At 52.0% G+C, this 25,331-nt stretch overlaps 1 protein-coding gene across 11 annotated transcripts in view; it reads right to left on the bottom strand.

The window, feature by feature from the left end:
• NCOR2 (nuclear receptor corepressor 2) overlaps positions 1-25,331 on the bottom strand; it is a 287,903-nt gene that overhangs the window by 145,590 nt on the left and 116,982 nt on the right. For all 11 annotated transcript variants that reach the window (XM_067307243.1, XM_067307251.1, XM_067307252.1 and 8 more), the window contains exons 5-6: positions 8,260-8,439; positions 1,982-2,095 (exon numbers count right to left, since the gene is read on the bottom strand). In XM_067307243.1, coding sequence (XP_067163344.1) covers positions 1,982-2,095; positions 8,260-8,439 — 294 coding nt within the window. The remainder of the gene's footprint in view (positions 1-1,981; positions 2,096-8,259; positions 8,440-25,331) is intronic.

Raw genomic sequence — 25,331 nt, 5'->3', positions numbered from 1 at the left:
ACTATGGTTTCTATCAAGCAAAAGGGAAGGACTGCTTGGTCGGAGTCTTCTGCCCACAGACAAGCTTGCTTACACACTATCCTCCATGGGACTTAACCAGAACAGAGGGAAGAATTGTCATTTATACATCCCAGGGATCACACAGATACGAACACAGAGCCAGATTTGAAATTATACAGACATTTGGTGTCAGATGTGACCTTTGCTTGCTGAGCACCCACCTGGAATGAGTGCACCCTATTGTGAAGGTTAATAGCAAAAACGCTCCTGGTTAAAACCTGGCTTTGAAGATCAGTGTAACTTGGAACAAAATCAAGAACATTGAGACATTGATGCCACCAACTCTGAGCACTGTTTATGATGACTTCCCAGTTATTAAAACCATTCACTTTCAAGGAGAAATGTAAAACCCCTAACTTGTTCTCCATACTCTTCAACATGATCCATGGGACAGAGCAGCAACCCTGAGGGTTTGGCTTGAGCAGTATCTTCAAGAGAAGATCACACTTGCCAAAGGGGGACAATGGGAAATTCAGGGAGAAGGGAGGGAAAGGGTGACCCTACCGTGGAGAAAGGGCAGACAGAGACAGCAGGTGACATAGTGGGACAAGGAGTCAGCAGGATGCTTGGCCCTGAGCAAGGTCCCACTCATGGGGACCGCTACAACATAGAAGATCTTCTCCCCGCTCTACCTCAGCACAATCACCCTTTTCTTCCCCACATAATGTGCTCTGGCCCAAGAACACGGGAATGTCTGGGGGGAGGATGGGGCTCAAGGGAACAGAAATAAAAATATCTGAGATCTCCTTTTCTGAACCTGACCTTGGCCCAGCAGGTGTAAAGCATTTAGCCCAAGACTCCTGGAAAGGGCACTCAGCAGTGCCGAAAGGGAGAACTGGTTCAGAGAAACACTCGGCACCTGCCTCCGAAGTCCAGGGTCTGTAAGGCTGTTACCAGCCAGCACTTGCTAATGCTTTAAACACATACGACCTCAGTCTTCACCCACTTGCACAACAGTCTGTGCCACTGTTGGGTTTCCTATCGCTAAGGGAGAGGCGCAGATGGAAAAAGTAAAAGCAGAAAAATTGTGCTGCCTGTGAGCACAGGGTATGTGATTTTTAGGAGTCAGGCACCTGGATTTCTGCAGCTCCCAGTGAAATCGCAGGCTTCGCAATTCAAAATAATTAGCGACTAGTAGTTTTCCTTTTATGCAAAATCATCCTTTTTATCCAACACCTAAATGAAAATGAATGTGCTTGATTATCTACCAAAGGCCCCAATTTTCTAACGTCACTCTGAAGCATACAGCAAAATTCACGTCTCCTCAGGCTGCTATTACAAGCAATGGCTGAGTGCAACAAATGAGCGGTCAAGGCAGAGATCCAGAGCCAACGATGCCAGCGTGATCTTTGCTAATGCTGTTTTCAGCATCAAATATCCACAAATCCAGCCATGGCTGAATCCACGTTCTTTCTGCTCCGGCCCCACGGCTCAGGGGCACCAGGAGAGCTCGTAGCTGGCCTGCCAGTATTGGAGGTATCTCCAAGGCCGCCCTCAAATCCACGCAGCCCACTCTGCCAAGCTAAAGCCCATCTTCTCAGGGCAGCTTTGACTCAGTTCACTCCAGAAGGAACAGACAGAACAAGCTGTTTAACGGACAGGGCTCTGAAGCGGCTCCTAAACGCTTCCAGTCTAACATTTATCACAGTAAACCCCAACATCTGAGCACTCACGCAGCTCAGAGAGATGTTTGAGCTTAATTCACACAACAGAGCGCACACCTCACAGCTGAGCCCTCTGTCGCCATCATTCCCAAGGGGCCTCCATCCATCACAACCTCCCATGCTCTTCCCACGAGGGAACTTCCCCAGGGCAATCACCCCTCTACCTCTCTACCAAATCCCCCCTCTCCCTGGGCACCCCCAGCCCCATATGACAGAGCGCAACCACACATTTCTATTTCTATCGTTTCCAGACTCACCCGGTTCTCGTCGTAGATGATCTGCACCAAGCTGCGATGCTTGGACTCGATAGGAGGGGGGGAGATGGGTTTTTCAGGCTCTGGTGGTTTGGCTGCTTCTTCCTCCAACTGTTGCTGCGGAATGAAAGGGGGAGGAGGAGAGTGAGTCACAGCGAGAGAAACGCAGCCATCCCCGGCCACACGAGACTCTCCGCGGTGCTGTGACCAATACAGAAACCGCCATCCCAGAATGCTTGCTGCGAGATGTCAGCAGGTTCAGGCCCCGAAGAGGGAGGAGAGCTGCGTAAGACCTCCCGCAGGCAAGAGCGCAACGCTGTCTACCCCAGATGGCCTGTCCCAGTGCTAGCGGGCTGACGCTTTTCAGGCATGGACAAAAGGACAAGGACCTGTCTTGAACAGGCATGCTGGAGAGGACACAAAGCTAGAAATAACAATTTTACTGGAAATCCTTAAGGGGAACTACCCAGCGTGGTTCTCTGCTGCTACCCTGCCCGGCACCGAGGGGAAGTGATGGAAGAGCGAGGGGGTGAGCAAGCAGGCTGCTCTCTGCCTTCGGTTTTATCTTTCGGTGCTGCGGTTGGCGTAGACATCCCGGATGACTGTTCTCAATGAACTGACTTGTGCACCTCAGCACTGCTCAGAGCAGGTGACAGCCGCCCCTGTGCCGTGCAGGCAGATGAACAGTAAGTACAGCAGAGGAGGCAATAACACCATGAAAGCAGAAGTCTCTGGCTGGAGCCTGCCCAACAAGACGTGCAGCAGCCCTCACGGCCAATGCAAGAGACGCAGAAGGGTGTAAGAGTGAAAGCAACAGCTATAGGACTCCCTAGGAAGGACAGCATGGAAGTCAGATGTGGGCCACCAAAATATCCTTTGCCCTTAGTGAACGTTCATGAAGAGCTCAACGACTGCACCCCCAGCACGCTGAACAACTGGCTCCCAGGGGAGGCTGCCCCCAGCATTGGATGGCCCCATGCCACCTGCAAACGCCTGCAACGTAAGTACTTTATGCAGCTCTGGTCAACTCAGAAGGCATAGGAGGACCTGCCGAGGGCATCGGCACACAGCATTAACTGCCTTCCAGCCATATGCCACCACGCTCTTTCAGGAAGGTGCTCTGAGACTCATTCCTCTTCTTTCACACAGAACAAATGGCACTGAGCAGAAACCACCATGTAAATCCGACTCCAGCTAGGGAAAACTCAGTAGGGGCAGGTGGCCATCACGTGCGTGTCCTGCCCTCAGAGACACAACAGCGCTGAACAGTGCATGCTGTTGGCTCTTCTGCTTTCTAACTATCTTTATTGCATTACCACAGCTCCACGTTTCATGGTATCTGGGCTCAGAGGCCCAGCAGCTGTGTACTAGAATACACAGTGCCATCCCCTCCAGCACCATGTGTCTGCCTGCGCCGTGACACCAGGCAACCAAAGGCCTTCGCTCGGCTCTCATCCAAAGCTTTGTTTGACTTAAAGCATAAACACTCAGGAGCCTGAGTGCTACGTGCCATGTTCATGTCCATCGTCTCCCCTGCCACATAGACACAGTAAAACATGCCTAGCCCCAAAACCGGCTTGAATGCAAACCACCCCCTCATGAGATGAAAAGCAGAAGGGAGCTTGCAGGAACTCATCATAAACCTTCCCACCTTCAGGGATGGGCAGAGTGGACCTGTGTGCCAGCTTTCAGCATGCATGTCCACGTAAGCATGCTTGGAGACCACTAATCTTTTAATGTGTTCCTACCCACTGTGCTAGCTTCTCGGACCACGGCAAACATGAATTATAAATCGCCATATTTAAAAGAGCACTTTAGAACATCACCGCTGTCTGCAGACATGTTTTATGTACAACCTGCGTCCCCAGTTCTCCCAGCTGGTGCAAGACAAGAGAAACATCTGAGCCCTTTTAGTAAATTTGAGGAACTGCCCAGATGAAAGAGGAAATAACAGATTCCTCCAAGCTCCTCCTGCATCAGAGTCCGAAACTAGGGGTTAGTCCAGCCACACATGACTACAGCCAGGCAGACCCCAGTTTAGACCATCTGGATCTGACATCCCCACCTGGAACAGGGGATAATCCTTCCCCCGGGCACCGCGGGGACTCATTTGTCCACGCCCATGAAGAGCCATACAAACACGACACATTGAGGGCTCTAACTGCATGATAAAATGGCCCAAAAAGCTCCTCTCTCTTCAACCACGACTGTTTCTCAGGTGGTCCAAGATCACACCACCACAAAGAAGAGCACAGTTCTTCAAGAAGCCATGGCTTAAAGCACAGGCTGCAAAACAGATATAAGCAAACAGCATCAATTCCCCTGGGGAAGCAATCGGCAGTGCCGGATTAAACTAGCCTTTTCTGGGGATTAAAACGCTTCCCGGAGGCTTTTTCAACTGGATCCTCTCCAGAGCAACCCACCTCCAACCTGCAGTAGAGTCCTCACAAAGCCCCACACATCCGAGTCCTCACTCGGGCTTCCAGGCACCTCTTGGCTCTTTCAGAGACATTTCAGAGACGTGCTACTCCCAGATTAGCAAAGGTACCCCCCCGACATGCACCGCTGCTCCCAAATTATAAACTCCAAAAGCTCAAAAGAAAGAACCATTGAGGGATCTGTCAATCCTCTACCTCTCTTGGGGAAAATATTTGGGTAAAAATGTCAGAAACTTGGCTACATTGTTCTGGAAACCCACAAAAATTTTGCAAAGTGGTCGGGTCTGGTCTAATTGATTTCAGACAAGAGGATTTGACGGCATATCAGGAAATGAAAGTTTGCCAGTAAGTGGAGGCTCATTAAAAGCAGCTCGTTAAAAGAAAAAAAAAAATCTAATTATAGCTGAAATACAGTAGAGAATTTGACTCTACTCTCCATGGCGTAATACTGTACAATTATTAAAGGGCCAGATGCTGCAGGCTCGGGACGCGGGCAGAGACTGCGGGCTCCGGAGCGCAGGAACGGCAAACCTAACCTCAGCAGGTACAGCCCGCAACAGCCACCCTCAGGATGTGTGGGAAACGGCAAAGCAAAATAGGTCAAGGTTCTCAGATGCGACCAAAATGGATTTCTTAAAGGTCTGCCAGCAAAGAGAGGCCGGGACTGTGACCTTTAAAGTCGGAAACCGGGGATGAGTCTTGATGGTTCCACACCGCCTCCCTGTTCCCAGCGGCCACGTCTGGCTCCCGCACAGCCTGGAGATAGGCAGCGATCACCAGGCTCCTGGGATGGTCCACGCGCTCTGCCCACAGAAAGGCGAGGGTGTCCAGCTGTAGAGCTCTGTTTCCGGAAACTGCTTCCAAAGAGACAGAGGAAGAACTGAGGGGAATTTAGCCAGGAGATGGAGGGGAAAACCCAGAGCTCCTTAATCTGCTGGACACGGCCCACAGGGCTGCAGCGCTGCGGGCCACCGCAGCTCCACCTCCATCACCAGGTGGGAGTGTTGTACTCCCGGAAAGCCCTTCGGAGAGCTCTCCCATCCAGGGAGGCTCAGACATAACCGCGAAGAAAAGCCCAGCAGTTTATTTCTTGTTAAGATTCCCGGTACCAGTGCCAGGAATAAATGCATAAAGATTATCCTTCCTTGTCAGAAAGAGGGGGAGAAGGAACTCAATGAGAGCTTTAAGCACATATGGCACATGAATGAAGCGGGGGACGGTGGACAAAGCGGCCTTCTGCCAGGGGTGCACAGGATTTTGGGAAGCTTTCTCAGCTTGCTGAGGACTTTGCTTTTTGCAACCCCTCCTGCCAGCAAAGCCCTGGCAGAGCCTTCTTTGCCATTTTTGAAACAACCAAAGAAGAGAGAGAGAGAGAGAGAGAAAGAAAGAAAGAGAGAGAGGGAGAGGGAGAGATTTTTTTTTTGCACAGCCTTTCCATACAAATGTATTTAATTACCCTGAGAAGGCCTCCCAAAGACAGAGGGGAAAAGCATTAGGATATCACGGCTGCGTACAACTTCTCCCCTGCTCCACTGCTCGTTCCAGGAGGAGCAGTATCTGTTTCAGACTGATTGTTTTCCCTCACTCGCCTTTCTCCTGCGCTGATGGCTCAGATGCCCAGATGGACAAAACGTTCTCCAAGCCTTTCAGGCAGGAACTCCCCCTGTGGACGCTTCCTCTCGCGCGTAACCACATTGACCCAGATGCGAGAACCTTCCTGGAGGACCAGGTCGGGGAAGGAGGAGAAGAATCCTGTCCAAGGGGAAGGGAGGCCATGGCATATGGAGGATCTGGTATGGATGGACCAATTGACATATTTATCAAAAATGAAAAAAAAAAAAGTAAAAAAAAAAAAATAAAAGAAGAGGGAAGGAGAGTGGAGGAGAAGGGATGATTTAACTGCCAACAACCACTTTAACCTTCTTCCAACTAATTAGAGCATTTTTGCAGTGAGGAAGAATCATGAAATTTGTTCAGAAGGAAGAAATAAACCAACCGAACAGCCAACAATAAAAGAACCATTTCTTTATGGAAGGACAGCTTGATTTTAATGGCACCGAACATATGTCACTCCAGTTAACTCCAATAGCCGGTCCTCACCAGCTCTGAAAAAAATCAGCTCAGCTGTTGGTATTCTTGGCTACCACAAGCCGAACCTTTGCCCCTGTGCTAGGCACACATCTCTCTGGAAGCCCCTCTCCTCACCTGTAATGGGAAACAGCTGGTTTTTGCACTTCCTTCTTCAAATGTGAGCTGAAAATATGGACCACTGCCTTCTGTGAAAGGAGTGGGACCACCAGGTGTGAGAGGACACCAGCATTTCACCTGTGATTCCTAGGGAGGCAGAGGGGAAGGGGGCTTCGCCCAGCTCCCCGCAACAGAACAAGAGGATCCTCTGTGGTTTCCATTGCTCCAGATGTTCCTGCTGCCTCTCCGCAAAGGCATGCAGGACTGCTTCCTTCCACCCAGCATCACAGCTGTTTCTTAACCCTCTTGGCTCCCTTTCCCTAAGCACTCTGATACCTCTGGGGATAAAAAGCAATGCAAAAGAGTTCTTTCGTATTAATTAAACCATAGCATTTGAAAATAAAATGAAAACATCCTGCTTTGTCTTGCAGGGAAGAATGGGTATACTATCTGCTAAGCAAAAACGTAAAGCCAAAAATGAAAGGAGATTTGGGATATTCTTGTATTCAAAAGATACTAGGGAACCAGCCACAGGACAGGAGCTGAGTTACAGGTAGTAGGTTTGTGTGTCTGGGAAATGCAAGAAGCCTCTCAAGCTACCTCGCTGCACTTATTTTTCTTTTCCTGCTCCACTCTTGCAGATGGGGAGGAAGGTCAACCGCATGCTTGTCCTCTAGGAGCACTGGCTTAGTCCCAGTTTCGCATGCAGAATGACAGCCCAATTACACAGCTCCCTTCATTCAGAAATTCCAGACACGTGTGCCTCCGGAGAGATCGTTCCCCTCGCGGGCAGGCTGGGATTAGCAGCCATCAGGGAGAGTTTACAAACTTGCCCCAAGCACAGGAAAAAACAACTGGTAAGACAGAGACAGAGAGAAGTGATTTCCTTTAGACAGTGAAAGTCTTTAAGAAAGAACCCATAGACTGCCTCCAAGGTCTTGTCACACTAATCTCTTAATGAGTTTATGGTAATTGTATACACGGCAACAGTAAGGTGGGCAGTTCTTCTGCTGGGCAGCTGCTCTTGTGCAGAGGTAAAGCACTACCAAGATCAGACCCATATTCCTATTCAGCCACATTTCTGACCGCAGGAGTTTTACTGGGCGCTGCTCAGGGCTGCAGAGCTGCAAAGACCCTGAGACGGGGGGGATGCATGGGAAGGTTCAAGCGCGCAGGGCCATCAGGCTCAGGACACAGCAGCGATGTTTCAAACAGGCCAGTACTACAAGAGCGGCAGAAGTAGCACTGGGAAAAGACAATTGCTAGAAAGCAAAAAGAAAAGATGTTGGGATAAAGCTGTGCTGTACAGAGGACCTGCGCGACCCTGACTGTTTCCAGCTCTGCCACTGACTGCTTTACACGACCACAGGGAAATCACTGAGGACAGATTTTTACTTCTCTCTTTTAGGTATTCTGACACGCCAGAGAGCCCACACGCAAGGTTTCCAAAGCTCCCTCATCCTGCAACCAGCAGGACAGGCCTGTTGGCACAGCAGCAGTCTCCCCACATTACAACAGGGAGCACAGGCACAGACCGCCGCTGGCGGCACCAGGCATTGCCGCTTCCCCGCTGGGGACGTGCACGGGCAAGGACCGGGCGTCAGCCAGCATGCAGAAGTGAGGACACGCGCTCCCCTCCAGACCGCGGCCTCTTACCTGCTTCTTCTTCAGCTTGGAGATCTGCTGCTCCACCATGGTGATCTCGCGGTCCACGCGATCCATGTTCTGAATGAGCTCCTCCTTCGAGAGCCGGGCTGGCAGCAGGTCCAGCTCGGAGTCGGGGTGAGCAGGGCTGACTGGAGACACGGGCTCCAGTTTGCCAGGCAGGCCGCGGTCCTGGGGAGCACAAAACCACCACATCAGCTCTTTCCCAGGAGACTTCAGATCCTCCTCTCATCCTCCCACGTGAGCTGCCACAGCTCCCTGGCCTGCTCCCAGCCCGCTAACGCACACACGCACACCTTATAAAACCTGCTAGACTAAGCAGGACCAGCTGCCAAATCACATCACCGCTGTGCACTGCAACCTTCAGCATCTCCAAAGAGAGCACCAGGTTAGTCTCCCGGGGGCACAGCAGCAGCTTCTCCTCCTGCCAAAGCCTCTCAAAGGCTCCCACCACCTTTGGTGCTAGCCGCATCCCTACAGGAACAACAAACCCATCAACAGCCGGGGCCGAGCTCGTGGCCGCACCATCCCTCCACATCTCAGCAGCCAGCTCAAGGCTGCCTCTTCTCGTCAAAAATGAGGTAGCCACAGAGCTGCTGCCCTCGGACACTAACGCGGCCAGGCTGGAGAGAAGAGCAGAGCTGACACACACACGTGCATGCACGCACCGGGAATGAGCTACAAGGTCCCCGGGGAGGAGAGAGGAATCCCACCTCCTGCAGGGTCTCCACCTCTTGTTCTGTGGGGAGCTCTCAGCGATGGATGCTGAACACGTCCTCTCGGAAGAGGGAGAGGATGGGGACACATGAGGTCAGATTAGATGAAAATAGACTGAACTGACAACAAACAGCTCTTCGCAAATTCCAGGTAAAAGAAGCTCTCAGTTCAACAAGACCCTTCAAATCAGAGGCCGGCTGGATCAGCGTAACGTCTGCTACCATCACGGAGAACAGCTCTAATTACCATGAGCTGGGGGCAGAGGGAAAACACATCCAAACGCTCAACTCCTTTGATTTCTCCAGCAGAGCACTAACTTTGCTATTACCAACGATCCACGAGCATCCGGGAGCAGCAACGCCTCACCAGCACACCACCTCTCGCCTCTCAAAGCCTTAGGAAGCCCATCGCCCACAGACGCGAGCCTCGTGTGGGATGACACAGCTTGACAGCAACAGGCGGTGCAAAGGGAGGTGAACATCACCTCCTCCTGCCTCTACAGGGAACTGCGGGCACAGGGGACTCGGCACAGCTATTAGCTGGGGCTGCTGGTGCACACAGCCCCCAACCCGGAGCAGAAGACAGTAAGCAGCGATCTGTCTGAGCCGGAGAGACTGCCGCAGGTACTTCTGCTTTCATGGTCGCCAAGGGATGTGCAACGACGGGTCTGGATTCGGCGTTACGCAAAGCCAAGCCCAGCTTCCCCAAACACCAGGGCGGGCACCGCTGCCCGGTGCGGCAGGCGTACGTGCCGGCCCTGGCCATGTCCCGCTGCGAGGTGCAGGGGGATCACGGCACGCCAACAGCCTGCCCTGACCCGAGGCGCTCCTCGCTCATCTGGCAGCTACCCAACCTCTTAATTAAAAGTTTATCTATTCATTCGCTTAGCGAGGGGATGGATTTCTTTTCCTGGAGGGGGCAGGAAGCAGGGAAGAGGAGCCGCGGCTCGGTTTGTAACCTTAAACCTCTGCCAAAGGCGGCAGCGAACACCCTGCAGCTGCTCCGGAGGGAAGGGCAAGGAGGGGGACAAAAAAGCAAACAAGTGAAGAAGTTCACACGACTTTGCTACCTTAATTACAGCCGCCCCGCGCCCGGGGACAAAGGCGACATTGTTCTGCCCCAGCCGCGCGCTCGCCCGTCCCGCCACCCAGCTCGCTGGGGCTGGAGGGCAGCCAGCCCCGCCATCGCGCCCCGCGGCAGGTGGGCTATCCATGGCCCCGCTGCGGGCTGCCGGCCGTGGGGGCGGCGCGATGGGCACCGGGGCGCCCGGGCCCCCCACGCTCCGATGGAGGGGAGCACAGACGACCACACCGTTCCTCGCGCCAAAGGCTCGTGGCGATGGAGCGGACGCCACCTCGGCACCACTCAAGTCCAGCATCTCATTAGTATCTGCTTAGCGGGAAGGAGAGCCGCCGGATCGGCCTCCACCCCTGCTTTGGAGAGGATGAGGTGCAGCAAGATCCCGTGCAGCGGAGGCTGTGCCCGCCGCTTTGGCACAACCCTGGGGGACTGGGTTTCAAGCGCGGCACCCTGCCACGGTGAGCGGTGCTGTCGCGAGCTCTGCACCGTTCCCCCATAAGAGATGGGCAACGCTACTCATGTCAAAGCTAGAGCAAGAAACAGCAAGAGCGGAAAATTCCCAACAAAGTGGCCATGCCCTAGTCCACTGGGACCTAGGACACCAGCATCGTTCACTAGTGCCTCTTTCCTCTCCCTCTCACCCGCTAAACCCTGTCTGAAATGGAGGAGACATCAAGCCAGACAGTGAGGAACCAGTGCCTGGAGCATGTCTGGATGCATTAACACCCTACCCACTGCTGCCATCAAAAGAGAGGAAGCAAAGGAGCAACCTGAGATCCCTTCCTTACCCTCCTCTGAAGGCCTCATCCAGCCCTGCGAGCAGGGAAGCACTGGGATGGTAACCTGTTGTTTCCAGCATCCATCCAGAAGAGAAACCAGAAGAATATCAAAGCTTTCTGGAGACTCCTAAAGAGCAGATTCCATCTTGTTAGGCTTCCCTGGGATGAGACACCAAAAATGGTCAAACAGGTGCAGGCCCAAGGCTTTGTGTTCTCCACAGCTCCAAGATAAAGTTCAATGTCTTTTCCATAGAGATGTTTTTTTTAAAGCCAAGAGGAGCAGGACAACCACAAGAAGCAAAAGATAGATTAGGTGCCCATAAAATCTAGTTCAGATTAAGGAAGAGGAAGAGAAAGAGACAGTGGTTTGTAGGAGGACACATTTTTCTAAAGGAAAGAAAGCCATCTTCTGTCAAAAATGCAGGAGAGAAGGAGAAAGATTTCTTACTGTAGATGGGAAACAAAGATACAATCTCTTGTCTCCCAATATGCAAGACAGGGCATCTTTAAACTTCTGCTTGGCATAGAACCCTTTGGAAATCCTGTTTCTGATATATTTTTACCTTTTACTTTGCAGAATCTGAAGCAAAATAGCAGCAAAGCTGAGTAAGGGGAATGGCTGCAAATTACAGCCCATAAAAACCATCATCATCTTGTATTATGAGATGATTACAGCAATAGAGAGAGGCAATGTCCCTAGACCTCAAATAACAGGTCGCTGTCATTTCACAAGCATCTCTCTAGATAAAGGAAATGACAAGCAGAAAGAGGGAGAAAAAACAAAATTGAAGGCAAAAAAAAATCTTGCCCATGCAACTTGGAGGTCCAGAAAGCAGAGCTCCTGGATTTATACACAGCACAAAGAAATCCTTCTTATAAATCACAAAAACACAGTCAGTTTGAAAAGACGTTTACAAGGACCAGACTCTGCTCAAATGGTGGACTTTGAAAGCAGGTCAAGTCTCAGCAAGCCACCAGTGTTTCATCCACACTCCAGCCACGGGCGTCCTCCTGGGAAGGGCACCTGTCTGCCTCCCAGAGCAAAGCGGGGCAGCAGATTACAAACGAAGCATATGGCTCTTGGGATGAGCCAGCTGAGTCGCAAGGATTGCGCTGGGGCAGGCTACAGCCCAAGCCATGGGGAGCACTGAGAAGCCCCAGGACTGCAGCCTCTGACGGCATTCACCGCTGAGCCCATGGGGCACCAGTCCTCAAGGGTATGGCACATGCTGCGGGTCCACTGCATCGCTGTGCAACGAGTCCCTCAGCAGCACCAAGAAAGGAGCTTTATATAAGCCAAAAAAGAGAAGAGCCCACCAAGCCCATGGTAGACATGCACTGAGGGACCTGGTGCCTGTCTTGAAGACTGCAGAGCCCATGGTGGCGGGAGAAAAGACTGGGAAACCCAAATTCAGCTCGGAGCAGCAGGTTCCTGTAAAACCAGAACCCATCTCCACCAGCCTCCCTGCTGCGACAGCACAGCCCTGGGCACACACTCGGGACACGCTCCAGCTGCCAGGGAGCCAGCGGCTTTGGACAGCACTCAGCATCTGCTCAGAGAAATCCCATCAGGACAGAGCTTTCTGGACCAAAACTCCAACAGCGTGTGCTGCACCCTCGCAGCGCGAACGCTGCAGTCAGGAAAGGAAGCCAGACCCTGCTAGGAAGGCCTTGGCATGGGGGGGTACTAACGTATATAGATGTTTTTATTTCAGCTGGTGCTGCTGGTGGTCTGTTTCCTAGCACTTCTAAGAAGCTGCTCAAAATATATTCTAGTTAATGCCAGTGGTTCAGATGGTCTCACATCCAGGTTCTGAACAAGCTTAGTGTGAAATGTAAAATTCTTCTTATTAACGTGAAGTCACAGACTTTGAAACCAGCATGAAGCCAGGAGAGTCAGAATAAATCTGCTGGAGAGAAGAAAACAATTACTGCATTACTCAAGTTGATATTTTCTCAGTAATTATACTGTTTCCATGTGATTTGTTTTTATACATGGCTAACAGCTACTGTAGTTCCTGTTTATCCCTGGCCTTATTATTATGTGATTTGTATGATAACAAGGGGGGACTAGTTGGGGGAAGAAACTGCATAAACCTCCCTGCAGAAGGAAGAGATGTTGGCATTAAGGAAAACAATTACTACTAAGGAGACTATCAAAGAGCAAGGCCAGTATTTTTTTTTCCCTCTTCTACATGCTTTTATTCCTAACATAGGTAACTTTAATGGGGTTGGACCAAGCCTGTTACATGCTTTTAGGCAGTGGCTTAGAAGACACGTGCAGCTGACAGGGAGAGGAGAGCTTAAAATCAGGAATCAAACCAAACCCCATCTCCAAAAATAACTGTTCTCTCTTCTGTCAGACACATCAGCTTCATTGTTCTCGGTAACAAAACTGGCCTGTCTCATCGAGCCCCGACAGCCTCTGCCTGCTGATGACCTGGAAGAGAAAGGCACCAAAGACCAAGCGCAACCACACGCAGAGCAAGTCCCTGCCTTTGGACGCATCTGCATCCACTTCCGCCAGAGAGGAAAGACCAAGGGATCTCCGGCCCCCATCCCAGCCATGCAGGAACCTGCCCCAGGCCTCCACGTTGTCCTCCTTTTGTTATCATTGACCCATCTCCCAGTGCTTCCAAGGAGCTAACTGGAGTTGGTGGGCTGGAAAACACCCCAGGCAAGGACAGGGTCCACGTCACGCGCATACGCAGCCCCTACCGCTTTGGCGCTCCGAGCAGGTGTCCAGGCTGCGCACGGTGGCAAGAACGGGACCCCTTTCCTCGGATGCACCACAGCTTCCCCATCGCGGACAGCAGAGTTGTAGCTTTGCTTCGGCTGTACCTAACTCACTGCAGACTGTGTTTTGGCCTGTCTGATCCCCTGACAGCACAGTTACCTCTTCAAAACTACACCGACAGAGCCTCAAAGCCTCCCCTGAACCTGGTGAGATGCTTGCTTGGATGTGCCTCTGGGACCTCTAAAACAGCGCTGCAGCATTTGCCCTATACATCTTCTTAGGCAAGTCCTGGTGTCTTTGCGCCTTCCTAAAAGAGACCATTGCCAATGTTCCCACTAGATGAGGACACAGATCAGGGAATGCCTAACTCGCCGCTTCCAGTCTGTTCCCTTTCCGGTTATCGCAGGGCAGTGGTGGTGTGTCAGAGTTTGGGGAGGGGACTGTTGTTAAGGGATGCGTTATCTCCAGCTCCTGCCCACTTGCCCACCTCTCGTCCCCACAGGCTGGGGAAGACTTCCAAAACAGGCAGGATGGGCCCTCACTGCACCAAAGACGTGCTCAAGCTAATTCCCCCCAAAAACCAAAGGATGGGCTTGCGACGAGGCAGGTGGCCGAGGGGTGGGCTGCCCCAACGGGTATTGCAGGCAGGCTGGGGTCTGCGCCGTTCCCTGCAACGCCCAGCCACCGGACACAGCTGAACTCCGCAAACTAACAAAACTCTCCAAGCGCCGTCGGGGCGAAGCCGCGCTACGAGGCAGAGATAACGATTTGTCCTCCCTGTCCACCTCCAAGAGCGCGTGGCTCAAAAAGCATTGCACAATTCGGCAGAATTAGAGCAGTTCCTGAAAGCGGGGGGAATCGGGTGGTGATTTCGGTGGAAGGACAGAAAGGGGAACAAGGGCTTTCATTAAACCTCCAGTACCATTCTCGGGATGAAAATCAAGCAGAAAAGTTGCAGAAGATCAACAGGCACACCGGCACCCCCGCTCTCACATCCACTGGGTTTTAAGGCAAAAACAAGTGTATAAAAGTCTTAACAAAGAGGCCAAGTAAATAAAGTCTAATGGAAACTTTGGGGGGGGGGGGGCGGTGGTGGGGGAAAGAGTCAAATAAACATTCCTTCTGGCATATCAGCAACCCAAACGTGACAGCACTGCACTAATGCTGACGGGGGCGGGCGGGGGGGAGAAATCAAAGGAGCTGAAAACTAACATCTCATTTCCCGGGAGAGAAGTGCAAGAACAAAGTCAGAGAGCCCAAACAGTGAAAAAGTACATCGCGTTACTACAATTCTTTTGTTTGAAACCATCTGCTGCGTTAATGGCTCTTTCAGCAACCCAATCTTTTAAACAGAGTTTTAATTCTTAAATACATCTGGCTTTCAGCTCGCCTGCATCCCTGCAACAACTCACAAAGCTGTCGAAGGGGGATGCAGATGTGCACGGTGCTGCAAGTGGGGCAGTTCCTGGGAGCGCGCTTGCCAAAAGTCATCGGCGGCAAACGGCGCAGGACCGGCTCCAAGGTCCCGCGGCCAGCGCCACCAGCCCAGCCTGCCGCCGAGAGGGGACATCACCACGTCCCCGTCGGTGGCAAAAGGCTCCTGCAGAAGGGAGCTGCGGCCGTAAGCGGTGCCGCAGAGCGCCGCAAGCGCCAGCCGACTCACAGGACGCACGGAGGCTCCCGAGCGAGCCTGCGGAGAGCAGCAGAGCAGCGGGACCCAAGAGCCTGTGTGCTCTCCCTCTGTTCCCACGCACCACGGGATGCACGGACGGAGGCAGCGGGGATAACCAAAAAAAGAACCACTTTCGTTGGACGCAGCCCAGTGCGTGCTCTCATGGGAATTCACCAAGCTGGAGACTTAGGAGCTGTCTGAAGACAGGGTTGACTTTTTTTTTTTTTTTTTTTTTAAATATGTGACTTTATGGGAAGGCCTACGAAATTCCATTCCCCTGTAACCCAGCCGAATTCCGCAGAGCCGGGGCAGAAAATATCTCAACAATTTTGCAGCTTGCACGAAAGTAGGTCAAAAAACTTCCCCAATGTTTCGACAGCTTGAAGCAATTTAATTGCAAAACCAGTAACAAATGCTGATCCTCCCTCCCCACCCCCACCAGCAGATTTATGAGGGTGGTAAAACCTTTGCAGTTAGTGTTACGGTTAAATGCACTAACCAAAGCATAGTATCTGCTCTTGCAAAACTTGCTTGTGCTCAAAGAAGTCATTCCACACTATTATACTTAACAGATGCTGCCTCTGGACCTTAAGATTGCAGGATTTTACAGAAGCAGCAGCAAATACAGCTTATATGCTGAAAAGTAGCTTAGAATAACGGGTCAAATCTGGAAAACCTTACTCAGACAAACTCCCACCAAAGCCTAGGGCATTATACTGACAAATGGATGTTGTGCCTTTCATTACCTTCTTGCATTTCCCCATTACTGGATAATAATTGCATTAAACTCATACGTTCCCTACTGACTTCACAGGAGTGATGAATTCTCACCTACCCATCTAGTCATTATAAATAGGAGCTAATAGCTCCACCTCTCATTAAATATTGCCCAACAATTCCTATTCTAAAACACTGGATTTTCAGTTGATTCTAAATTTGCTAAAACTTTAACTATCTGAACTGAAATTTTCCATGCTGAATATTTGCTTCAAGCACTTTTTTTTTATAGTAAATCTCAGCCAAAACAACTCGGCCGTTTCCAAGAACAAGTTTAGAGGAAAATATGCCTTTCTGCAACGTTAAGAAAAATTCTGGAAACCTTGACTTTGAGCATCCTCAGCAGCCCAAAGCTATGGAGCGGAGTCGATACGTCTGGCAGAGCGCTCCGCGCCAGCGATGTGCCTTTCGCTAACTCTAAAAATCTGCCCAAGTCAAAACCAAAAAACAACAAAAAAAGAGTCACGTTGACGCCTGCCTAGGGGAAATGATTTAAAAGCGAAGGCTGTGCCCCGTTTGATCCTCGCCGCTCGGCCAGCTCTCCGCCTCTCGAAGGGAGATCGGAGCCCTCCTTCCCGCGCCCCCGGCCTTGCCAGCGGGCTGGAGAAGACGTTATTGGCACGCGTGGAGCACTCCAGTCCAACAGCAACAAGTGCCATAAAAGAGCTGTGAAGAAATGCAGGACTCGGGGGTTTGGGCAGTAAATAAAGCCTGAGACCACCCACCAAACAATAGGGATAAAGTAAAATAGCAACGTTCCCGCTCGCTCGGAGATAAAGGCCATCCCGTGCACTCGACAGAGGAGGGAAAGCAGCCCAGGGTCATATAGAGCAAAGACTGCGTTACGATGCTTTCAGCAAATAAAGGGGGGGAAAAGCTAAGGTTGTCAGTGTAACCTGCACAGTAGCGAGTTCTTCAACTCTTTGCAACTTTAACGTTCTTTCAATACTGTGTGCCCTGCAAGCCACCCGGAGCACTGTTTCACCTGGGCTGAAGGTGCACCAAATGCATCATTTCAGGGAGCATCCCTGTCCTCGCAACAGTCCTAAATCCCGATCTGTCCTTTGCAAAGCCAAAACCACTTCTTTCATGAGCAGGACTTCTGCCCCCCGATGAGGTGATCGGTTAGAGCAGCGCTTTCAGAACCCCCCTCCTCAAGCTGTCGCAGAGCACACGCACGTATGGGCCGGTGGCGACAGGAGCCCATCGCTTCTTTGGGAAGCGCTGGCTTGCAGTGATTTAAAGTGACCACAAAATTGCCACATCAGGGGAGGCAAAGATCTGCATGAAAAAGGGCCCAGATACGTAACTGATTGGTCTTAACAGCAGGTCAAACTCCTGCACCAGGATACTCAAAACCGAGACCTGAGTGACTAATACCTCCCTGGGGCTTACAGAGGCCAAACGGAGGGGCCTGCCCTGAACTCACCATCAAAACGCCGCGGCTCGGAGGCGTGCGAACAAAAGCACACGGGGAAACGCGCATTTGGTTTGATGTCTCTTAAAAAGGAGCAAACTGTGAAAACGTCTCCAATTACATTTAGCGTAAATCCAGGGAGACTAATTCTTAATTACCCACTTTGGAAGCCGGCCAGGGCAGCAGGGGGTTGGCACCTCGCGGCGCCCCGCGTCCCCGGCGCTGGCTGGGGTGAGACGGGATCTCCACCGACGGCGGTGGCGCGGCTCCTCGGAGGCAGCGGACGAGCCCGAGCTGACGCCCAGAAGCACACGCAGGGGTTTTGAAGGTAATCAGAGACCTCATCGGCGAGCCATCCGTTTGTTCCTCCCAGCACGGGAACACGCAGTCCTGTTTTCTAAGAAATCACCACCCAGCGCATTGACCCCTCTCGCTCCCTTTGCGCACGTCGCTGGTCGCAGTTGGCACATCAAACGGAAAGCCCTCATGCAAAATACACCGTCAGTTCAAGGCAAATCCTTGCAGCCATCAACACAGCGAGGCCGGCAGCCGCTCGGGTTCATTAAGATGTCACTCACCACTTGAAAGCCCCTTATTCCCAAGGCAGGCTTCCCTCCGCCCTACCTAAAGCTGCTCGGCTTTGCGATTAAGGCCTAGCTACAGCAGTTCTGACTCGCCAGGTTGTCTACAAAAAAACGCCAGGAGCAGCTGAAAGAACACACGAGGATTTACTGAGAGGTTGGGAACAGAGCCGGCCAGCAGAGAGCCGTCCCAAGGCTTTCCGGGGGGCTCGCACGCAAAGGCCGCGATCGCCAGGCTCCAAACCCCGCTGCTTTCTCTGGAACCGGCCGACTCCGGGCAGCTTTCGCAGGAATCTCTGAACAACCGTCACAGGCTTCCATGGAAATGCAGGACGCAGTCCCCCGCGCTCGCCGCCCCCGGCCCGCGTGTTTTCCCCGGTGTCTCTCATCGAGGGAGTTTCTTTAAGCAAACCCCTAACAAACGAGGTGGGGGCACACGCAGTTTGGCCTGGAGGACTCCCTTGCACCAGGGGGTGCAGGAAGCTGAGTCCATCTCCAAGCCCCCCCGAGCGGCTCCGGGAGGCAAGTTGCCTATAGCCAAACTGAACAAACCACAGAGGACGAACGCAGTTGACACATCCCAACGGCCCGCATCTGGCATCTCAGAGCGGGGTACGGCAGACAAACCGGGGGAAGAAGCACTTCCAGCCATCGCTGGTTGAGACACCCCTTGCCTTGAACTGCAAAGGATTTGGAGGCCAAAATCCCTACGTGCCTCTGAAAACGTCAGCCTCCCCCCATCTTACTCTGCTTTTGCAACAACACCCATCCTCTTCCAACTGCCCCTTGCAGCGAAACAAGACCCGAGTCTTTCCAGCACACCAACCAGGCAGGAACGTAGCGTCACGGCCCCCGTTAGTCGCAGCAGGCATGTTCCCTCTGATTCAGCTTTTGAGAACGCTAGAGCAGGCCCCCAGGAGCCTGTCACGTCCTAATTGGCGCTCAAGAAACTAAAAAAGACCTCAGACCACGTATGCCAAGCTAACAGTATGCTAGGCCTTTCGTAAGGGACCTCCGCGGAAAAAAATCTCTCCTTTTACTACACTAGTGCACAACCCTCAGCTCACCAACACGAATGCCATCGCACAAGCGCAACAGCGCTTTTATTAGCGTGCTTTAGTCTCCGAGGAGAGAGAGTCGGGCATCTGCATCCACTTACGTCTGTCCTCCACTAAGCACTGCATTAAAAAAATATTTCATCCAACTGGCATAGTTACACCAGCCAAAAAGTCGGCAGGCAACAAGTCAGCGTGATTAAAGCTAATGCAATGTCACGTGTTGCAAACACATGGCCAGATCCTGAGCGGGGCTCAGCACCTCCCACAGTCCCCGCTTTCCAAAGAAGCGGGGACACATCAGCCCCTGCTCGGCCTTTAAGAGCAGTGGATCGCTCTTGAGCTTGGAGACGCCCCGCAAGTCCGGTGCGACTCTCCCTCCGCTGGCAGAAGCACTGCCACCGGTGCCAGCAGGGCAGTCGGAAGGGCGCTCCGTGGCTGGCCGGCTGCTCCCGCAAAGGCCACGCGTGCCGCGGGAAGGCGGCAGGGAGACTCCGACGCGGCTCCGCAGGCACCCGCGGCTGAGCCCACCCCACCGGGGAGCGGGGCCTGCCTGGCAAAGCAGGAAGCTCCAGCTAATTCAAAGGGTGATACCAGGTGCATCCTCCAGCACATGGACAAGCACGGGGGAGGGAAAATCCACCACGCCGGCTTCTAAAAAACCTCACTTATTTAAAAATAAAAAATTGAGGGGAAATGAAAAGACAAAAGCCCTTCTCAGCCTGGTGTTATCAAGCAGAGGAAATGAGACTTCTAAAGCTCCCATTCAGAGAGGAGCTGGGGGGGGGGAGAGAAATCCCACTCCAGACGCACTTGAGTGAACAGCTTTTGAAATGGAAATGTCGCTCTTCAGAAACATTTAAATTTCTTCCTATTGCCAGGGAGGAGGAAGGACACAGAAGAGAGAGCAGGGACTCCTCAGCCATGCAAATTCAAATGCTGGTCCATTCACAGCAGCACCCAGACGGCTGTGCCGAGAGGGGATTTGTCAGGCAGTTAATCAGGACCGGCACACCGTATTAATATCGGGAAGCTAGCTTGAAGGGGCATCAGATTTACAGGGAGCGGAAGGGAATGAATGAAGACAGCTCTATTTAATCGGTACCGCAAATAAGATATACCTAAAAGCTGCCCTGCCTGAGCTCCTTTCCTCCGTTCTCCCCTGCGCAACGACCGCGTGCGACAATCACCCAGATTAGTTTTTTCCCCCAAATCCAGGAGGCTGAGCTGCCTGCTGAGAAGGAGCTTGACGGATGGAGAAAGGAAACGCAAAGAAGCTCTAGGGCGGTTTTAGCAGCGGTTGAATTGCGTTGTGGGACCAACCTGAGTCTCCTCTTACAGGCGAGAGGCGTTTCACCAAGCCAGGACCACTACCGACTCCCTTGGAGGCCCTGCCAGCACACCGGGCAAGAACCGACCGGGTCACAGCATGAACCCCCTCTCGTTTCTAGGAGCTGCTGTCAAAACTGCGTTGGTTCTTCAGGGAAAACCAGAAGGTTTTGCTCCTACATTGATCCACCGAGCTCCTCCTGCCAACCATATTTCACCATGTCACTGGTCTAGCATCCTTAGGGTCACTCAACACATAGGTTCAGTCCAGCCATGCTCTCCAGTACGTAAAGCAGGACACTGAGTCAGGAGAAGCCTTGGATGTATTTCTGCTTCTGCCACTGACCTACCAAGTGGTCCTGGGAAAATCATTTGACTCTCTCTGCACCTCTCATCTGTAAAAAACAGAAATTCTAGGACTGCGAGAAAAGTGGACTCCATGGAAATGCTCCAAAGATTTTTTTCCCCCAAAACTAGCAAGGTCCCAAAGTTTTGATTTTTAGAGTCTTTTTATTTCTATTAGAGCAGCTCAGTACACATGTATGTCTTTTAAGACTCAAACGTGCACAATGCAAGATGCAAACACAACAACCTGGAAACCAGTAAGGGTCACTAGTGAATTTGACCTGTGAACCTCACCAGTTGAAACAATAAGCAAAAAACAAGCAAGTTTTTCATCAGGAATCCAAGCTGATTTCACTTCCATTTGGAGGTGGCTGCACTGGAAAACACGCTAAGTGCGAGACGTAAGGGTTGCAGTCGCTTAGATGCTTTTGAAAAAGTTTTAACCAACATGAATAGGCTCAGGGAAAAAGAAAAATCCCTTTTCTTCAAATAACTTATTGTGGCTTTTAACAAAGCATTATCAGGAGCTTTTAGTGGCATTTTCTGTCCCGGACACACCAGCAGAGCCTCTTTGTGTAGCTCCTGGCTCTCCCCGGCATCACCCCGTTGAGGGAGAGCAGGCCTGCACGCCGGCGAGCGCGTCCCCAGCGCGCGCCTGCGACGCTGCAAGGACAGCGTGCCGCAACAGCGGTGGCCGCCAGCCGCCCTGCGCCCCGGCCCAAACCAGTGGCCTCGGGGGGCAGCCGCGGGCAGGCGCCGGGAGCCCCGCGGCATCGTGAAACGCGCCCCCCCCCCCTCCCCCAAATAACGCACGCCGCCACCGAAGGGCTCGGGACGCTCGTGGACGGCGGAGCGCGGGTGGTGCAAAGCCACCGTCAGCCACGCTATCAATCACAGCCGGCGGCGGCTGTGCTCAGTGCGTTATTGTTCTAATAATTGTGCGGACACGTGGAAGGGGGGGCCCCGACACGCGCTGTGCCTTTGAGGAGCCGTTTCCTTCGCTGATCCGCCTGCTCCGGCGGGACCCAGCGCAGAGGAGGGCAGCAGCGCTGGGCCTCTTCGTGTCGAGGGCGGAGCGGGAAGGGTTAGGAGGAAACGCGCTCCGGCACCGGCGCGGACGCAGCGAGCCCACCACCGAGCCTCCCCGTCCAACCCCCCAGCCCTCCACCTCGAGGGGCGCAGAAAAACGTGCAAAAAGCAAACTCACGTGAACCGAACGAGAACGGTTTTGCTGCATTCGCAACCCTGTCCTTGCCACCGCCTCCAAACTGCCTCCCTGGGAGCAACTCCAGCTCTGGGTACTGCGAGTTAGCCCCGGCCGTCGCGGAGAAACAGCGCTTCTTAGAGCCGCGGCCGAATGCATGGCAGCTCCTCAGCAGCCCTCCCAAATGCTGCAAGGCTCCGTGATTTGAACAAGTCAGCTAATGTCATCTGTTTCAAGGTTACTGCATTGCCCGAGCACTGAGAGGGCCCCATCCGTAAATCCTTCAGCAGATATTTTTGGATTTATTTGGACAAGGCTTTTTGCCTTTTTTTCTTCCCTCCAGCAGGTCTGGAAGGTCTCTGGGTTTAGGAACCATCATGAATGTCTCAAGTGTTATGCTCCTCAAGCATCAGACTTAGCATTGCAATCAGAAAAAAAGTTATTTCACTGACCAACAAAGCACCAAATACTGACAGGAGCCCCGGCTAAAACAGCTCTTGAAGGCAAGGGGGAGAAGCCCCATTTCAAACTGTGAATGGCTGTAGGAGTCGCTCAGACTGCAAACTTCCGGCTGGGCCATTTCTGCAGAAAGCGTGAAGCACCCCTGCCTTTCCAGGCCAGGATGTTTAAGAAAAAAAACTAGTATATCAGGTCCCCTAGCAAGAATAAGCTCACAGTGAATTTGTTATTATCTGTTAGCAAAGCAGCAGCTTCCCACCAAGGCTGGAATTTCCATCTTGGTTTGGCAGGCACAGGGCTGTGAAATGATTACTGTGTTTACTTTTCCTTTGCTAACTATAAAATCCCATTCCACTGCCCTGCCAAGAATGACTGAAGCTAATAAAATTCAGGCATTTGGAAGAAAGCAATAATAAACCTCCCTTTTGGGGCCTTTATGATGAAATTTCCCCACTCCAATCAGAGATTATGCTGTATTCATGAACACCAGTGATGTCTCAAAGTGCACCCAGATTGACTCAAATCAATATTTAGCTTTGCCGGAGACTGTAAGCCTTTCTTAGTGGGGCTGCTGAAGGCAGGATCATTGAACTGCACAGCTATAAGCAGCCTTTGAAAACACAGCTTACAAGTACATAAGACAGCTTATATGCATGTGCGTTGTGTGTGTTTATATTTTTATATATATATATATATATATACATAAAAATGCATGTTATTCAATTACTTAAAACTGAGAAAGTTTATACACATGAAATATTTATGGATGTATAAATTACAAATACCTCTCCAAATATATAGAGAGCCATAAATATAGTACATACTATATATTTATGTACACACATCTGCATATTCCTTAGTAGCTTTTAGTAATTGTAAGACGATAACGACATGCCTGTGTTTGCATCTGCCCCCTTCCCGACTGCTGGGGCAGGAACACCGAGCTGCTGGGGGCTATCTGTCTGTACGTCATACCTGCGATTGCTGGCACACGAGACAGTAATGCAGACCTGGAAAACAGTCCAAAATAAAAGCCTGTGCTCGATTTAGCCACATAACCACCTGGGACGGCCTGATTTGCACTAGGCATTGCTCCTTTGCTAAGCAGCTGCTGGAACAACTGCATCCAAAGCAGGGCTGGGAAGGCAGAACCTAGCAAAGCTCCTTCTCGGGGAACTGCACAGGGAAAGGGGGGGGGGGGTGAAATCAGCCCTGTCCCTTGCCAAGGCAGCAATCAGAGGTGGCGGTTTGGAGGCAAACCTAGGACGCGTTATCGTGCAAGCAGAGGAGGTGGTAAAGGGTCACGGGATGGCAGGCTCCGGACACTGCAAGCAGGGAGTTCAAGTCATTTTAAAAAACAAATTGTTCTCCAGTCTTCTTGACTAAGAAAAAAAAAACCCAAGCATCGAACAGGAGGAGCAGTCAAGGAGGACAGAGGAGAGCTCCCTACCCTGCCGCCGCCATCCTCGCACGCTCCCCCACCACCGCCTTTCCACGCCAGGCAGGACCGGGTGATCTGCGATCGCTGCTCTGCGGTGCTCCACGACTGGCAGGCAAAGGGGTGCCACACACCGAGTAACCCCCGATCTGGTGTCCACCTTCACCTTGACTCTCTTTTCAGAGCTGCTGGACAACACCGCTCTTTTCCCCCCCTGCATCCAAAGGAAACATACCCCATGTGGTGCTGGGCGCAGGATTAAAAGGGATGCTATTCCGGGGCCAGGATGAATTGGGAACAGCAAACACAAGCTGGACTGAACACTCGCATATGCAGAAGATGCTCCATCAAGATGCTAGGACACTAAAAGCCTGCCTTGCTGTTTGAACTACGGCTTGCAGCATTGGCCACTTAGCTAAGATGACCAAAGAGAAAATAACTAGGTCTGGGTCAGGACTACGAGGAGGTGGAGCAGATAATTTCATTCCTCATTGCTTCTCCCCGTTGATTTCTGCTCTGGAGCCACCAAATCACTCGGCAGGACAGAGCACGGTCCCCCTGCCCCGAGCCAGCTCTGCTGCGGGGTGAAAGCAGAGGGGGAATTTCGTCCAAGGCAGAGGGAGCGAAGAGTCCCCTGTGCGCTCGCTCTCCATCCTCTTGGAGAAAGGTGCCAAGAATAAGCGTTACGTTTTTCGAGAGCAGCAGAACAAGCCAAAGGCCTGTCAGCCTGTCCTAAAACAACCCCGCTGCGCGCCGAGCCTGCAGCCAGCATTCCTGGTGCACACAAGCGCCCGTCGCCCCCCGCTCCCTCCGCCACGCACTGCAGAGCTCCAAAGCATTTGCTCGTGCAGCAAGCCAGCAAACCCTCCAAATGTGCTCTGCCTCAAACCCAGCCAAATAGTTTTCATGTTAAAAAAGCAGGTTTGGGTCCAAAAAGAAAGGAGGTTTTCAGAGAGCAATTATAACTAGGCCCTTTGGCACTCGACAGCTCCTCTCTTGTTATCGACGATGAGGGTGTTGTTAAGGGACGAGGCTCCATGAAGCACCGAGGTGAAGTTTCTGAGCTTTAGCTAGGGATGTTGCCATGTTCAATATGTTATTACAGCTCCCACCACCACAGGCACAAAATGCAGCAACTCCCCTCTGCCAAATCCATCTCTGAAATCACTCCCCCATGCCATCCCCTCCAGCAAGAGCGGGCAAACAACATCGATTGCTGTTGCATCTCCTCCACCGCTTTCCGCTCGGCGCTAGGATAGAAGGATTTAACGCAAAATGCTCTCCTCCTCAAAACCCAGCACGCAAAGTTAATCTGATCGATTCACTACTCACTGGCTTTGGTTTCGTGAGTCAGGACTGTGGATCTACAGCATTTCATAACCATGGAAAACTAGAGCACCACAGATGTGCTAGGTGCTGTACGTTCCTGGAGGAGACACAGAAACCGGCCCCCGCTCCCTCTCCAAAGCCGGA

The sequence above is a fragment of the Apteryx mantelli genome, chromosome 17, assembly GCF_036417845.1.
Source record: "Apteryx mantelli isolate bAptMan1 chromosome 17, bAptMan1.hap1, whole genome shotgun sequence".
NCBI classification, from domain to species: Eukaryota; Metazoa; Chordata; class Aves; order Apterygiformes; family Apterygidae; genus Apteryx; species Apteryx mantelli.
This window is presented reverse-complemented; position numbering and strand designations above follow the sequence as displayed.